Source organism: Halichoerus grypus, chromosome 2 (genome assembly GCF_964656455.1).
Source record: "Halichoerus grypus chromosome 2, mHalGry1.hap1.1, whole genome shotgun sequence".
Taxonomy (NCBI): Eukaryota; Metazoa; Chordata; class Mammalia; order Carnivora; family Phocidae; genus Halichoerus; species Halichoerus grypus.
The window spans coordinates 183,092,205-183,110,249 of record NC_135713.1 but is presented as its reverse complement, the minus strand read 5'-3'; the positions used below and the strand labels follow the sequence as shown (position 1 = coordinate 183,110,249).

Below are 18,045 nucleotides of genomic sequence, written 5' to 3'. Positions count from 1 at the left end.
TATTTTTAATTTGGCCACTGAACGAACATCCAAATCTTTCCTTCCAGCAGCCGAGCCTATATGTTTTCTCACCAGGGTATTAATTACCCGGCTCTGGGAACGGCCAGCCGGGTGGCTCCGGTGGCTCCCCAGCCTTACTGGCCACAATGCCATGGCTCGTGGACGGAGCAGGACCCTGAGGCTTCAGCAGGGAGCGTCCTCCTCCTCAATAAACTCAGACATGGGTACTGGCTAACTTGTTAAACACATTTATTGATTTCTTGACAGTAATCAAACACAGTGAGTGACCATTATAAACAAGGAAAGAAAGGCATTCGTTTGTATTTTGTGAGATCCGGCTGCACCTGGAGAGAAAAGACACCCCCTTCCCAGGAATTTACAAGGCAAAGTGCATTCCTTCAAGGGAGCATCACAGTGGGGTGGGGGATGGCAGTTTTGAAATGCAAGAAATCTGTCGCCTGCTATCTCAGGCTGAAGCTCACCTTGTATGAATGATCGAGCCATGGAGTGGAATTAAAGTTATACTTGCTTAGCAAATGCATTCCTGATTGCCACAAACTCAGTCAAAACTGGCTGCAAATGAACAGAACACGTAGATGAAGGAACAAGTGAAATCAAAGAATGCAGTTGCAATGGAGTCAGGGCTTCGCCTGTAAGGAAGGAGAACAGACCAAAGGCGGAAAAATGAAATTAACTTGTTAAACACATTTATTGAGCTGTTAACAATAACCAAACACAATGTATGACCTTTGGAAAACAAGAAACAGCAAATGGATCGATTTTGATCTTGGCAAATCCTACTACAGATATGTGACAAAGGGGAAATAATTCCATTTCTTTATAGTCTGCAGTGATATATATACAATGTGTATCTCTTCAAGGTCTGTCCTTTGCTCTTTGAATTTTTTTTGAGTAAACAGAAGAATCATAATCTAGAAATAAGTGTCCTTGGCCAACTTTGTCTTGGTTCACCTGTCACCAGCACCCTCAGAGGATCCTAGGACACCACCCGAGATAACTTGATGCCAAGAACAAAGTCCGCTTGATGTTGTCGGAGCTGTGTTTTCTCCTCTCTCTCTTTTGGAAGAATTTTGTATGTACAAAGGCTGAAAAGTCTCATTGGGTAGATTTCTTAGTTCAGGAAAACAGTATCAAAATTGTAATCTGGTTAACTGGTTATTTTCTTCTAAGACCTCTTATGAATGAGCCTGTTTTTTCTGAAACTTGACTTCCCATCTTGGAGGCCATGTTGAGTGTGTCTGTGTGTAGATATGTTTGCACGTGTTCGCATGTGTGTGCGAGTGCTTGTGTGTGTGTGTGTGTGTGCGTCAGTGAGTGTGTGGAAGAGATGTGTTCCTCTGCCATGGTTTTGCAGACACTTTTCATGAAGAAAGGGCCAATCCAAAGAGTGAATGAGGCTTGAGGGAGAGAGGGAGAGAGAAGAAAGAAGGGGGCATTCTAGGTTACATCAATTCACAGTTGTAGCATTTCTTCTTGAGATTCTTCTTGGTCTCGTTCCCTACTTGAGGAGCCATTCATTTACTGGAAAGAGAGAGAAAGGAAAACACACACACAACACAAAACGAGGCATAGTTGAATTAATGCACACAAAGCTTGGGGGTCTTACTCCAAAGGGGAAGGGACAGTTCTGTAAATTGTATGTATGTATCCTGACCACCCCCTCTGCTTCCTCATAAACCTCTAGGCCTGAGCTGTCCCATAGGGTTGTTACCAGTCACATGCGGCTACCATAAATTCAGTTAATTAAAATGAAAACTAAAAATTTAGCTGCATTGCTGTACTAGCCACACTGCAAATGTCAGATAGCCACATGTGGCTAGTAGCTACCATACCAAACAAGGTAGATATAGAACATTTCCAGAGTTGCAGAAAGTTCCAGTGGATGGCAGTGCTCTAGATGAGGGTTGGGCAAATGACAGCCCACAGGCCAAATACAGCCTGTGATCTGTTTTTGTCTGTAAAGTTTTATTGGAACGTGGCCACACACATTCATTTACATATTGCCTATGGCTGCTTTCACTCTACAACATAAGAGTGTAGCAGAGACTATATGACTCAAAAGCCTAAAGTATTTACCAGTTGGCCCTTACAGAAAAAGTTTGCCACCCCTGCTCTAGACTATACGCTCTGCATGGATGGGGCCCTATCTGTCTTCATCACCACTGTATTCCCATCACCTAGCTAAGTGCCCAGCACACAGTAGGTGCATCATAACTAGGCGTTGAATAAAGGGAAGGCTCAATGAATGGATTGTTTTTCTGGTAGTTCTGGCTGGAAGGGAACAGAAAATTATAGTTTTGACACTTTGCGTGTGTCTGACAGAGAAAAAAGAAAGAAGGAGATGCGGGGGAAGTAGGAGAGATGAAGTGGGGGACCAAGGGGTAGCTGCCTGGTAACATCCATAGTCCCCATATTAGGGTGGCACGTTATTGCTACAAAGGACTTCCCCATCTAGGCTCTCATTTGCTCCTCATGAGTCATGAACTAGATGGTATAGAGACTGTCATGAAAGAAGCCAGGTCCAGAGGGGAAATGAGGTGGTTGGGTTTACCTGGCTTGGTAGTGACAGAACCAGGCCAGGAGCTCGGGTGTGTGGGTTCCTTGTTGAAGACATCTCCATGACTCCGTTCTGTCTCCATCTTCCTTTCTATGTTGAGGGTTTACCACAATGATCAACAGATACTTAGCGTGTGTAGGAAGAGAGAGAGAGCTCGATGTGGACGAGAGGGTTACAGGAGGCAGGAGTCATCTTAAATGTCTCCTTTAGTAGGGATACTAGTCACCGCTAGGGACAGAGCACCGGAAAAAGATGTGCTCACACATGTTACCCTCATTGGATACCTGGCATCCAGAGTATTTGCTCCCCTTTTGGGAGAAAGGGGGTGGAGGTCCATTGTGCACATAGCTAAAAGCTTGAATGCTTCTAGCTGTCCTGTTCTAACAGATGACATTGGAAAATCAGCCTCTCTGGGCCCTTGGGTAAAATGGCAATAAAACTGCTATCTTATGCTAAGTGAAATAAGTCAGAGAAAGACAAATACCATATGATTTCACTCATATGTGGAATTTAAAAAACAAAACAAATGAACAAAGGGAAAAAAGAGAAAGAGAAAGAGGCAAACCAAGAAACAGAGTCTTTAAGTACAGAGAACACACTGATGGTTACCAAAGGGGAGGGGGGTTTCGGTGAACTAAGTGATGGGGATGAAGGGGTGTATCTGTCATGATGAGCACCGGGTGATGTATGGAAGTGTTGAATCACTCAACTGTACACCTGAAACTAATATCACACTGTATGTTAACTAACTGGAATTTAAATAAAAACTTAAAGAAAAAGAAAAAGGAAAATACCTCCCTGGCTCCCATCAGTTTAAAGTCATATGGTGCTGTATATACGAGAGGCTTAAGATGAGGTCTGCAACTTTCTGAAATGTCCTTAGTGTAATGATTTGTAACTATTTATGCAAAAAAATGTATATAACCCTAGCCAAATATTCTTTCATGGGAGCACTTTCTTCCTTGTGAAGACTGTATCCTAGGCAGCTGTCTTAACTTGGGCTCCAATAAAACTTCCTCCCTCCCTCCCTCCCTCCCTCCCTCCCTCCCTCCCTTTCTTCCTTCCTTCCTTCCTCTCTTCCTCCCTCCCTTCCTCCTTCCCTCCCTTCCTTCCTTTTATTTTTTCAATGCTGTCTTGCTTGAACCGGAAGGGATCTGCACATGTGACACCCCCTCCCCCATCTCTATCTCTGTATGTCTATCCCTATCTCTGTCTATCTCGAATGCTACAGAGGTTTTACCAACGGGAAAGCACCGTACAAATGGAAGGGGGTGGTCTCACTGTGATTTGTGATCCCGATTCTAATAAGACGACTGAGCCCCGGTGGGGGCCCGCTGCCCTCCAAGCCAGCACACCCACCTCTATACTGAAGCTTCTGGGCTCGGTTGTTCGGACAGTCCTTCCCCTGTAAACTGAAGTTGATGTTGGTGCGGATGCAGCGGTTGCTGAGCGGCTGCACAGGCCTGAAGTTGTCACTCATGCTCAGAAAGATCTGAGACGGCTGATTCTGGCTGAGCAGGCGTAAGGAATGCATCTGCGGGGAGAGACACAGCTGAGTCCCACCAGTCTCCTAACTGCGCTAGGGAGCATGTCAGACCGCGTAGACCGTGCCCAAGCCAGGCGGTCCTGGCTGTCTGGGACAGGGCACATGTGAGTGCTGCAGAGACCCCTGTTTCATGGATGCCGGTGTGTTGCAGGCCTCCTGATGCCTCTGTGCACAGAGTGAGCCGGGCTTCTACCTCACCAGGTCACGCATGTCTCTGAGCAAGTCCTTTGCTCTCTCTTAAGCTCAAACACACCATCTGTCAAAGGAGGAAATCCATCTGGTTGTTCTCCAGGGTCCCTTTTTCCTCTGACACCTCATGGTTCCAGAATTTCCAATAATTCAGGAAATTATTCCCCCCGCCCCCATGGGTGTTATCCACACCGTAGTGATTGTTCCAGGGGTCAGAGCTAAATTAAGCTGGATCAATTTGGTTGCTTTTCTGTGACTACCAGGACGGGGCGGCTGGACTAAAGGTTTTCCGCCATGTTCCAGCCCAGGACTGCGAAGCAAAGGAAGTTTTTAACAGGAAAGGAGGACAAAGAGAATGTGCAATAAGAAGCGAAAGAGAACAGAGAGGACAGACTTCCCGTGAATTCCGGACATCAATTTCTGATCTCAACTCCCATAGGATGCCCCCATATCTCTTGAATATCTCCTTTTTTCTAAGTGAGGTATCTGGAGGGGGTGGCGTGTCACCAAAAGAATCCCAATCAACACAGATAGGACTGGAAACTTCAAATGCTTCAGACTGTTGGGACGTGAGTACATATCCTGTCAAGGAGATTGGATTCTGCTTCCTTTGCTCATCTTCCTTTCGAGTTTTTATAGACGATCTTAGAATGCCAGAACTGGAGCAGACGTGACTTACCCCCCTCGTTATAAAGGGGAGGAACTTTCATTTCACATGGTGGGGGTGACAGCTGTGGGAGTGCACAGTGAGCCATTGGCAAAGCTCATACCCAGTGCTCAGACCTGGTTCTCAGGTAGTTCAAGGGCATACTAGCCCTGTGAGATGCTCTAAAAATACTTCACATTTCAACAGTTTGTGAAATGCTCAACATCCCATGCCTCTTCTTGGAGACTGACACATGTATTATCAATTTAAAGGCCCCGACAAGTTTCCCAGTAAGGAGATCTATCTATCTATCTATCTATCTATCTATCTATCTATCTATCTATCTATTTATCTATCTATTTATTTATTTAAATGTAGGCTCCACACCCAGCATGGAGCCCAACCCAACATGGGGCTTGAACTCACGACCGTGAGATCAAGATCTGGGCTGAGGTCTAGAGTAAGATGCTTAATCGCCTGAGCCACCCAGGGGCCCCTATTTAACTTTTTTTAAAACCCAGCTTTTTCAAACATTTTTGGACACACCATCCATTTTGCTCACTTGCTGTTTGAACATAATGACTGTAGTGAACACTTTGGGAATTGACCTTGCTGTCTTTTCTCATTCAGACACGTGGGATGCTTCTACAATTTGTTCATACTAAGCCTTTTCAGATGCTGGTTTTTCAAACATAGGTGTGGTGATTTCAATTGTGGACCCCCAGAATTCATAAATTGAAGTCCTAACCCCCCAGTACCTCAGAATGTGACCTGATTTGGAAATAGGGTCATCGCAGGTGTAATTAGTTAAGATGAGGTCTTTAGGGTGGGCCCTAATTCAGGGTGACACAGTGTCCTTATAAAAAAAGGGATTTGGGCAAATATGCAGGGGAAGAATGCCACATAAAGGTGGAGGCAGAGTGGGCAGTGCTTCTAGGAGCAAAGGAACACCAAAGATTCCTGGCTACCACCAGAAGGACGGGTGGGAAACAGATTCTTCCTTACATCCCTCGGAAGGGGCCAACCCTGCTGACACCTTGATCTTAGATTTATAGCCTCCAGAGCTGTGAGGCAGTACATTTCTGCTACTTAAGCCACAGAGTTTATGTTACATTTTGTCAAAGCAGTCCTAGCAAACTAATCAATAGGCACTCCATAAACCCAGCCAGTCTGGACATCATCTTCCCCATTAGCTGAAAGACCGCAGAAAAGCTCACCTGCATCCTGGTTATATAGACAGGTTTGTTCATTATTATCCAGCTTGCCGTCTCATAGCAGGGTGGGATAGTCATCGACCCATCATACGTAATGAAACTAGAGGTCTCTGGATATAGTTCCTCTATATTAAGTCCCTGTAGTAAATATGCATCATCTAGAGAAGGAAATAAGAAAGACTTAAGGGTTAGGTTTCTTGAGAACGTGCTGGGGTTGCTGATAATTTCTTTTTCTTTTCAGACTTAAGAAGACCATATCTGCAGGATAGGCTACAAAAATGAGCAGGCCCCCCCCCCGCCCCAATCTCAGTTATTTTCAACAACAAAGGCTTATTTCTTGCCCACATACACGTTAACCCTAGGTTGGCTGGGAGCTTCCTCCATGTCATCATCGTCCACACTCTGGGACTCAGGCCCTGACGGCAGCTGCTATCTAGACCCTTATGAGTAGCAATGAGAGAAAGCAACCAAGATGAAGCATATGTTGGCTCTTAACTCTCCCATCCCAGAAGGGGCACATGTCACTTCTTACATTTTAGTAGCCGAAAAGGTAACATGGCCAAGGCTGACATCAGGGATTCAAGGAAGCACATTTCTCTGGCAGGACGGGGCACTGAATATTGGCAAACAGAAGTGTGGTCTACCACGAGGGCACAAGAATGAACCAAATCCTTGCTTACAGTCCCTGAGACCTAGACCCATAGCATTACAGTCATAATGAAATACGCAATTAAAGGCTTCAGGGCTGATTGAAACACTGCCTGGTCGCCATTCTTATTTATTAACATTGTTTAATTAAAAGAACATTTAGAAAACACTTTTAAAAAGAAAAGCAAATCAGGCCAAATCTACCATGAGATTCAACAGTTAAGTCCAACAACTGATTTCATTTTTGTGGGTCTCTTCCCTATTGCATCCATGCACATAGCCTTTTCTCTTTTTACACCTACTTGAGATAGTCACATTCATATGTATTTTACTATTAAATGTGCTTTTTCAATTATGAGAGTGACATAAGTACATATCAGACTATATGGAAAAAAGAGAGACAACAAGAGGATAATCAATACCTCAGTCATCTGGAACAGTGGCCATGAGCATTTTGGTCTATTTCATTCTGATTTTTAAATTCAATGCACTGGTTGTATTTCTGTAAACACTGTAATGTACTGAGGTATTCAAATACCCACAAATTCCAATGAACCTCTCTCACCCTCCTCCTCTCCCTAGGATCCTTCCCCTTCTTTCTGCACGCTCTTCCTCTCTTCTCCTGGCTTTCAAAACACAGTGTTTGGTATTCCTATTTTTCTGGCCATTCTTTCTCAGGTTCTGTTGATTCTCCACCTGTTTATCTCAGTGTTGACATTTACTGGGGACAAGTCCAAGGCTTTTTTTTTTTTCTTCCTCACTCTACAGTGAGAAGCCCACCTACATCCATGGCTTCCATTGCCCTCTGTATCCTGGTGACTCCAGATCTAAGTGTCTGGGGGTCTTGTCATGAGTGTCCACCACTGTGGTCGGTCCAGGTGGCCCAGGGAACCCAGTGCCTCCAGGTGGAGGGAAGAGCCTGGCTCCTCCAGTCCTCCTAGATTCTCTCATCCATGTTTCCAACTCCCAGTGGGAAAGGACTAACTCTTCAGCGGTTGACATAACCTCTCAGGTTTAGGACTGTGCCCGTATAATGGTACAAAAGGACTTTCACATACAGCTGGAACCTCACAATGACCCTTAAGATTGGTCAGGCAGATAATAACATCCCCATTGACAAGATTAGAGAGGCAGAGTAACCTGCCAAAGGTCACAGAGCTGGCTGGTGACTACAGAGTGGGACCAGTTCTCCTGACTTCCAGCCCAGGGTAATTCATTCACTCAACAGATGTTCAGTATGCACCACTTTGTGCTGGGCTTAGGGTTAGGTAGGGTCTGAGGAGAGAGCAATGAACAAGATAGATGCAGTGCCCACCCTCATTTTATTGAAGAGACAGACAAAAATGGCCAAATTAATAAATGCAAGCTCTCCTATCAGGTGGTAATGAGTGTACCTTGGCCAGGCCTGTTCCTACCTTCCAATCCTGAGCATCAGGAGGCTAATCCATGTTCCTGGGCACAGGCCCCCATCCTTTCCCATCTCTTCCTCCAGAAATTGCTCACTCAAGTTTCTCTGATAAAAAAGAGCCATCTCTGCCAAGGGAACTTGAATTTCAGTGCCCCTTCACTCGTCAACGGAATTAAGAACAAATCAACTGATCCAGTGGTTTGGAATGATGTAAATAAAACCACCGTCTGCCTGCTCCATCCCCAACTCCTCCTCCCAGCCTCTGACCACCCTGAGGGGGGACCTGAATGTCTCCAGAATGACCATGGAGGCAGACAGAGTGGTCAAGCTGGATTTGGAGGCCAACCCTAGGAGGAAGGCCTTTCAATTTGCATTACATGTGTCCACTCTCCCAACCAAACACCAGAGAATCTAGACAAGCTCAGGAGAGATGCCGTGATCAGCATACGGCTGCCCTGGGGTTCCGCACTCTGGCCTGTGGGGTCAGATGCTTCCCGGACAAAGCCACAGTGTCCAGAGCACACACCAACGTGATGCTCCTTGGAAGTCACGTCAGGCGTCAACACAATAAGCTTCTGTTGAATAGCCATCATGTGGCTCTGTTTCTTAAGCCCCTAATATGTGTCAAGCACTACGCTAGGTATGGGTGAGCAGGATGTAATTAAATGAATGCAGCAAGGAGCCACAGAGACAGTGACACAGATCTGCACTGGGTACATTGAGAGGTTGTCATTTCTGCCTGGGGGTGGGACTCAGGAGAGTATTAATCGAGGAGCTGACCTGAACTGCATTTTGAATGACAGGAGGTAATCAGTGCGTAGCTGGCAGCAGGTGGCTGTCAAGGGCACCGTAGACATTTCTGCCAGGGAAAGAACTGAGGATGGAGAGAGAGATGCATAGGGGCTGAGGGCCGGAGTGGTGCTGGGGAGCTGCAGGGGTTGGGGGGGAGGGGTGTTGTGCAAAATGAAGCCAGCGGTGGGCACAGGCCACACCCGGGAGGTCCTTCTCTGCGCTGTTGGGAGTTGGGGCTTCCTCCTGTAGGCAATGTGAAGCCAGTGAAGGGTTTAGAGCAGGGGAGTAGCAAGATCAGATCTGCACTTAATGGTGCCTGCTCTCACGGAGCTTTGGCCCGAAGATTAACATATTGAATGAGAGAAGGAAGCATCCTGCACATCTTTATTAAAGGTCAATGCGATTTGTTTAACCAAGCTTGCACGCAGAGCATATTGGGTACTCTAGCATGCTGCTATTATTGTATTTTATTTTATTTGGGGCTGTGGGGAGGAGGGAAGGAAGGAGGTGGTGGAGCGAGGGGCATTCCAGGCATGACTGGAATAAAGGAAAAGAACATTTCTGTTTCTCTGAAACCAGAAGCAGCCTCTGTGTTGCATCCATATTCGAGGCAAGTTGGTGTGTGTGGGTGGCGGGGGGTGGGCAGGCGAGGAGCAAGACGCTATGTTCGGGGATGTAACCCACACAGTAGGGTAACAGCGTGCTCCCAAAACACTGCTGTGCCCGTATCCCAGACTCCACCTGCTGGGGTCCTGCCGGGAGATTCCTCTTCGCCCACGTCCCCTGAGAGATGCAATGCTCCATTGGAGAACTCGGGTAGCTTGCGGGCAGTTCCACCTTCCCGGGATCCTCACTCACCACTTGGTTCACACTTCACCTTTTGCCCTTCTTCTTCTCCTTCTCCTTCTTCTTCTTCCTTCTCCTTCTTCCTTCTCCTCCTTCTCTTCCTCCTCCTCCTTTCTTCTTCCTCTTCTTCTTCTTCTTCTTTTATTTGTAAGTAACCTCTACACCCAATGTGGGGCTCGAACTCACAACCCTGAGATCAAGAGTTACGTGCTCCACTGACTGAGCCAGCCAGGTGCTCCACCTTTTTGCCTTTTTTGTTTCCTCACGCTCCAGAACTTGGAAAGACCCAGTGTGAAGAGTGTGAGCACTGGACTCAGACCTGAGTTCGAATGCTGACACTGCTGCTCACCTTCCGTGTGACCTTGGATGTGCACGTAATGGCATGAGCCTCAGTTTCCACATCTGTAGCATGCAGATGGTTGGGGTAGCCATAGGACTGAATGTATGTGTCCCCCCAAAATTCATATGTTGAAGTCTTAACCTCTGATGTGACGGTATTAGGAGGCAGGGCTTTGGGGAGATAATTAGATCACGAGGATGGAGCCCTCATGAACGGGATTAGCATCCTTATAAAAGGGACCCCAGAGAGTGCTCTCACCCCTTCATCCTTGTGAAGATTCAACAAGATTTCCATAACCCAGGAGAGGGCCCTCGCCAGAACCCAGCCATACTGCCATCCTGATCTCAGAACTTCAGCCTCCGGAACTGTCAGAAGTAAGCTTCTGTAGCTTGTAAGCCATCCACCAACGTAGTTTGTGAAAGCAGCCCAACTTATAACTGAGACAGAGTACTTGCCTCTGAGTTGTTCAAAGAACAAATAAGATCCCACTTTTCAAGTACAGATGGTCCCCAACTCAGGATAATTCAATTTACGATTTTTCAACTTTATATTGGTGTGAAAGCAACAGTCATTCAGTAGAAATCATATTCTAAGTTGCGAATTTGGATCTTTTCCCAGGCCAGCGATAGGTGGTAGGATCTTCTTCCGTGAGGCCAGGCAACGGAGCCGAGGCTCCCTGTCAGCCCCTGGGTCGTGAGGGGTCAACAGCCCGCAACCTCCAGCCATTCTGTACCCACGCACAACCATCTACATTCCGTTTCTCACTTTCAGCGCAGTATTCAATAAATTACATGAGATAATCAATGCGTCATTATAAAATAGGCTGTGTGTTAGATGATTTTGCCTAACTGTAGGCTAATGTAAGTGCTCTGAACACGTGTAAGGTCAGCCAGGCTGAGCTATGATGCTCAGTAGGTGAGGTGTATTAAGTGCATTTTTCACCTAGGATATTTTCTTTTTTTTTAAAAGATTTTATTTATTTATTTGACAGAGAGAGACACAAAGAGAGAGGGAACACAACAAGCAGGGGGAGTGGGAGAGAGAGAAGTAGGCCTCCCGCTGAGCAGCGAGCCTGATGCGGGGCTCGATCCCAGGATCCTGGGATCATGACCTGAGCCGTAGGCAGACGCTTAACGACTGAGCCACCCAGGCGCCCCTCACCTAGGATATTTTCAACTTATGAGGGGTTTATCAAACGGAACCCCACGGGAAGTCGAGGAAGATCTGTACTTGGCAGAGGGCCCAGCCTATGGCACTTGCCCAGGATGACCTCTTCCCTGGGATAGGCTCTGCTTGACCTCCCTGAGGTCTCCTGGCTCGCTCCAGCTGGGTTAGTGCCTTCCTTTCTCACCATATTTGTTGAATCAGCTTGCCAATAATAACTTACTATTTAAATGTCCCCGCCACCCTGCGAGCTTTTGGGAGAAGGGCTTCTGTCTTTGATCTCTGAATCTCCAGGCCTCTGCCTGGGGCCCACCATGTACTGGGTGTTCAAGGAACACTGATTGGATGATCAGTAAGACAGTTTCTGCCCAGCAGCTCCACCTGGTGATGGTGTTGGGCAGAAACTAAAGGAAGAACGGGGAGCCTGGGTAGCTCAGTCGTTAAGCATCTGCTTTCGGCTCAGGTCATGATCCCAGGGTCCTGGGATCGAGCCCCACATCGGGCTCCCTGCTCGGCAGGAAGCCTGCTTCTCCCTCTCCCACTCCCCCTGCTTGTGTTCCTGCTCTTGCTATCTCTCTCCCTGTCAAATAAATAAATAAAATCTTAAAAAAAAAAAAGAAACTAAAGGAAGAAGAGGCAACATCATTTGTCAGGTGATGGGGAAAGATCTCTGAGGCTCCAGTCCTTACCACTAGCTTAAATACATACTGCCCGCTCCTCTCCCCAAATAGAGGCCCCCCCCCCCGCAAGATATCAGGGCGGGAGTGAGACTGGTGCCTGTCTCTGTCTGGCATCACCATGTTCCTACACCAAACACTTACACTGCTGTATTTACATTGCTGAAATTGGTGTAATGTTTGTCTTCATGATTCCCCCCACTCTGCCTCGGGCTGCCATTAAGTCAGTGTTCCAGCTTTTAGGGATTGGAATTTGAGAATCACAGGCCACCTTTTTACATCTTCTATTCTACCCATGGAGACTTGCTTGGTGTATTTGGCCGGATAAAGGCCATGGAAGCCAAGAAAAGAATATGGGCAAACCCCGCAGTTTCCAGCCCTGGGGTCAAAGAACACTGGGGTTGGGTTCCATGGCTGACCAGGTCAGGAATGAAGTATGACCCACTTCCACTGTCTATGCAGCCACCAGCGGAAAACCGTCAGTGTGTGCGTGTCACCGTTATCCTCTGGGCCCTGAGACAGAAAGGAGCCTAAGAACGAATGTGCTAGGTGGGTGGGTTCTGCTCACCAAACTCTCATGGATCGATGTATTCACCAGTAAGGATGGTAAAGATCTAGAGGTCAGAGTTGTTTGTGGATAGAGAGATACAGATTTGAGGGGAAGCTCAGAGGCCAGTGGGGGTGGTCCGTTTGGTTTAAGGCTATTTATTGAAAGGAAGAAGTTCAAATAAATTTTCATGTTTAAAGAGAGGTTTTCTTTCTTTCTAATTATTTTCTCCATTTTTCTGCCTTATCTTTTCTTATCATCTTTCCATCCACCTATCTTCTAACTATCCAACTGTCATATGAGAATGTAGCTTAGAGGGGGCAAAGCCCTGGACTTCAAGCATGAATCTTAATCCGAGTCTAAGTTCCAGTTGTGGCTTTGTCAGGAACTTTCCTCTTCCTTCGCGGCTAAGTCCCATAACCTCTTACTGTGGGCACCAGACTATTGTGGATAATTGCTCAAGTCATCTTCAGGTGAAAAAAGTCCATGGACCCCCAAACATCCTTCAACATAAACAAGCTTCTGTAGACATATTTATCCTCGGTCGGTCCAACTTCTGTAATTCTTTATGTGCTGACTACATCTCTATAGTACGGGAAGACCCCTGGGAGAATCACTAGGGATAGAACAGTTAGGTGCAACTAGTACCCGATTTTATTCTTTCAAAGGACTGGAGAAGTTGACAGATGTGCTTTTAATTTTATGACATGCTCTTGCTGAATCTGTGATTTATCTTATACTGAGTTCTCCGTGATGGATACAACTCTCATGCTGATTTTTTCTTCTTTTTTTAAAGATTTTATTTGTTTATTTGACACACAGAGAGAGAGAGAGAGAGAGAGAGAGAAGGAGAGAGAGAGAGAACAAGCAGGGGGGAGGCGTAGAGGGAGAGGGAGAAGCAGACTCCCCACTGAGCAGGGAGCCCGACCCTGGGCTCAATCCCAGGACCCCGATAACATGACCTGAGCTGAAGGCAGACGCTTAACTGACTGAGCCACCCAGGCGCCCCTCTTCTTCCTTTTTTTAGTAAGAAAAACATCCTATGACGACATGCCTAGGACTGCATAGTGGGGGAATTTTTCCCTTGGTCTGAGCTTCAATGGCAGCCTCTGTTAAATGTGTCGTGTTTACTTATGTGAACCACTGAGAGATTTAACATCGCCTGGCTCCCTGCTTATGAAGTTCCTGTCCAGAGAGAGCGGTACCAATGAGCAAAAGACACGGCGGCTCCAGAGATCGATACCGGGCTGGCTTCTGATCAATAAGGAATTATTTGGCAATTTTCTCATACGGAGTGACATTTCCTCTTGTAATCTGAGGCAAATCCGAGTGAATTGAAGAAAGGCAATTACCAAAGAATAAAGTAAGATGATTTTTTTGTTGTATACAAACAATCGGTGAAAAAGAGGACACCCGAGAATTGGATTCGTGGAGGGAACCCCTCCTTTCCTGTCCCTCGCTTCCTGGAGTTACTACTTAGATTGCAACATGGCAAGTGGTTGCTGCATTTCTCATTCTGTGAAAACATTTCCAAAGCCATTCTTGAAATGAAAGTACAAGTTCAATTAAGCATAGAGAAAGGCACCAGAAGCAATATGCTTCAACTCCCCGGTGATACTTTGTTACGCCGAACACTGCCTCCCTCTGAGGAGCAGGTGCCCAGAATACTTCCCAAGGACCTGAGAGGTATAAGGCAGTCACAAGTTGCTCTGTCCTTGCCGATGCATTCGTCTTTTAGCCGGGGTCAGGGCAGGGGCCCAAAGCAAAGTTATAAAGAGACAAGACAGAAAAAAAAAAAGTTTTAAGGGGATCATACTGTGTGTCAAAAACACGCTTAAAATCTCTCCTCTGAGTGCCTTCGGTTGTATGTCTTTTTTTATTTCCTTGGAGGGAATATATTAAGACAATAGCAGGATCTTTTTAAATTTGAAATCTGGGATCTTTTGGGTCCTTATTGGGCTGAAGTTCACCACTGTATTTACAATCTATGAAATGAACGGAGTATGTGAAATTGAAAGAGAATGAAGCCACCGAAATGATACACTGTCCTAGGACAGCGGAAGAAAGCCTTCATTTATATGTAATGTTCTAATAAGTACTCCCTGTTCCCCATTTAAGAAGGCTCTTTGCACTCCATTACTGGTTTCACCCTTGAAAATATCATAAAATCTTTTTTTAAAAAAATAACGCCAGCTCGATGAAGTCAGGTGGATACTAAAATGATAAGAATGTTACCTTCCATGCAACTGGAGCTCTGTAGCTGCTAATTAACACAAGGAAAATGGAGGGATATTGGCATTCTTGCAATATACCACATCAAAAAATTAAAATACTTCGTAAGTTACTGATATCTCCTCCAGAAATCCATTCAGAAAATCCATTTTTCAATGTCATGATTTCAGTCTTGACCCTCAGTCTATTGAAGGGGAATTTAACTTTAATAAAATGGATTGTCTTTAGAAGACTTTCTAAATTCAGCCTGAAATTAATTCTGGCTGGTCTTTTCCATTGTCGGTCTGGGTTCGTGAGAGTGTTTTATAAGATTTTCTCAGACATATGAAATCTAAGCTTACAAGGAAAGTAGAACCTCACTAGGCCATTACTATCCACTGCATGGCTTCATAGACAGGAGCTGTGCGTTATTTAAAGTAAGCCGTACTGTGTGCCCAGTATTGTATTCACCGCAAACAGTTTTTATTTGGCATTATAGTGACCTATCTCCCACCCTTCAGGAAGCTGGATTTGACCACCATGTACCTTTGGATGATTTAGGAAAGCGCAAAACAATACACCTCGTTTATACCAGGCGTTGTCTAGGCAGCTGACTGATTGCCTTGTTTAATCCTGACCCCAACCCTCTCAATATCAGGATAATTATCCTCATTTTACTGATGAGTAAATCATGATTTCAGAGTCGTTAAAAAACTTGCCTGAAGTCACACAGCCAAGGAAGTGGTAGAGCCAGGAGCCCAGGTTTGCTTCATTCCATCTCTCTTTGCTAGAGCACATTGCTTTCCGTAAGTGTGGTGGTTTCACCACCGTGGTATCTGGCTTCCAAAATTTCCAGTCCTTTTGGCAAGATTCTCCTTCTTGTTTTCTTTTACTGATTCCCTGGCATTGATTTTCTTAACTGGCTCAATAGAATGATTTTGCACAATTCCTTTTTCTCCTAGTCCTCTAATCTGTGACCAACTCAAGCAAATGGGACTGTGTACCTACTAGGTGCCATTGTGGTAATTCTGCCCCATGCTTCCATGCTTGCTCCCACTCACCTGCACCTCTCCAGCTAGTTGATGAGACAGACATGCAACAGCCTCTTCCAGGGTGGGATTTAAAAGATATCTTTAGAAATGATTTGCAATCCTAAGTATGGGTATTTGAGCTGCTCTTTCAAAAATGAGGAAATGTCCCGCCTCTCTCCTCTATTTATTCTCACTCATGATTTCACCCAGGTTTAAACGCCATCTGGATCCCAGTGACTTCCACATTTATATCTGCAGTTCTCTCTCCTGAAATCCAGATTCATATATCCAACTGCCCACTCCTCACCTCTTCTTGGATGCCCAACAGACATCTCAAGCTTACCACGTTCGAAACTTCTGATTCCCTTCCCCACCCACGAATATGCTTCATCACAGCTTTCCCCAGCTCCGCTGATGGGAATGTCTTCCCTCCAGATGCCTGGGCTAAAGCATTACAGTCATCTTTGACTCCTCTCTTTCTCTCACATCATAAATCCAATCTATCGAGAAATCTCGTGGCTCTTCCTTCAAAATATACCCCATCATTTCTCACCGCCCCCTTCACATTGGCCTGGGATCATGATTGACATTGTTGAATCATTGGGATGGTTGCAATTATCTCCCAGCGTTGACCCTTGCCCCTCTACCGTCTCTTTCCAAATATGCAACCACAGTGATCCTTGTCAGCAGATCGTGTCACTCTCTGCTCAAAGTCTTAGATTGATTTCTCATTACAGTGGCCTCCAAGAGAAAGACTGATAGGGACGATTGACCCATCTGGAACAAAAGTCTACACCTTCTCAGGTAATAAAGGCAGTGCCACTGTGTCCTTCTGGATGATGCTGATTTCCACCAGTGGTCCCATGCCAAGGCACAGGCAGGAGTTGCAGAGAGCTTGGAATAGGATGAACCTGAACTTTCAACATGCCCACCAGCTCTATGGTTAGTTTCTGTCTCTTCCATTTTGCAAACAAATGCAAAAAGCAAGGAGATGGCTCTTGAAACTGAACCAAAGTTAGAATTAAGAAAAAAACATGCTGCCCAGTTTCATGCAATGCAGAAGTATCATCATTACAACTAGTTTTAAGACCTCGGAGCTAAGGTTTTCTCTATCCCTAGAGAGGAAGCATGATGGGAAGACGAGGGCACAGAAAAGTTCCCGGGAGGACCTGTGTTTGAATCGTTGCTCTCTCACTATGGAAGGCTAGATTATTGGTCAGGAAGTGTTCACTCCCATCTCGCCCCCACCTCCATGGGTAGATTTTGATATTGGGCTTGGCATGTCTCTTGCTTTGGCCAGTTAAGAGGGGATGGAAGTGACGGTTTGTGAGTTTCAAGCCTAAGCCTTAAGGAACATCACGTATTTCTGACCTCCACCATGAGAAGTGCTTGCCATGGGTATCTACCCAATCCCAGAAAAGCAACAGCCATGTGGAGCCAAGCTGCCCTCACTGACCCATAGACCCACAGCTGCAACGGGAGAAATCAGTGCTTCCTGTTGAATGCTTGTTCGTTGTGCAGAAGTTGCTGACTTTTACAGCCGCTTACTAAATAGGTGTCCTTGCCAAAATTGCTTCCCTTCTTCAGGCCTTGGTTTCCTCATATGTAAATTGGGATAGCAATCAGACCCACTTTGAAGGTGGGTACTTTCCCCAGGTGGGGGCCTAGTGAAGGTGAGCACCAGGGAAGGTGCTGCCCATAAAGCTATCAGCACAAAGCCTGAGATGTGGGAAGTGCTCAGTTAGTGTTGCTTCCTTACTCCTCATGCTCAGCACGTGGCAGAGTGGGTACCATGTTTAAGTGAGTGTGGCAAGTTGAAGCTATGCTGGGGTGGGATTCTGGGTAGCAGCAGAGTGGGTGGGGGTCCAGGTCAGGTGTCCCTGGGTAATGTGGTTGGGTGGCCCTGGAGGCAGGGATCAATTTCTTTCACTCTTACTCAGAAGTATGGAAGCAGGGGACTCTGATAGATGCCCCCGAGCAGGTAGTGATGTCTTCCCTGGGGAGGCTTCTGGGCTTGTTTCCCACCCATGATTCCTGTTCACTAGGAACACCCCCCACTTGCCACCAGGCCAATCTTCCGCAGGCTGGCTGCCTCGGGGAGTTTAGCAGATGGAAGAGTGCTGGTGCTCTCCTGCTGAGCAAATCAATCCCTTTCGGCCATAGTGTCCTGGGCATAGTGGGGTCGAGGCCATTCCCACTGGTAGGGCC

At 46.1% G+C, this 18,045-nt stretch overlaps 1 protein-coding gene across 4 annotated transcripts in view; it reads right to left on the bottom strand.

Annotated features, from left to right (window-relative positions):
* Window positions 1-232: 232 nt before the first annotated feature.
* The window catches only part of CA10 (carbonic anhydrase 10), a 494,596-nt gene continuing 476,783 nt past the window's right edge, over window positions 233-18,045 (bottom strand). For all 4 annotated transcript variants that reach the window (XM_078065118.1, XM_078065112.1, XM_078065108.1 and 1 more), the window contains exons 8-10: window positions 6,177-6,331; window positions 3,938-4,112; window positions 233-1,542 (exon numbers count right to left, since the gene is read on the bottom strand). In XM_078065118.1, the coding sequence (XP_077921244.1) occupies window positions 1,520-1,542; window positions 3,938-4,112; window positions 6,177-6,331 (353 nt within the window). In that variant the 3' untranslated portion in view covers window positions 233-1,519. The remainder of the gene's footprint in view (window positions 1,543-3,937; window positions 4,113-6,176; window positions 6,332-18,045) is intronic.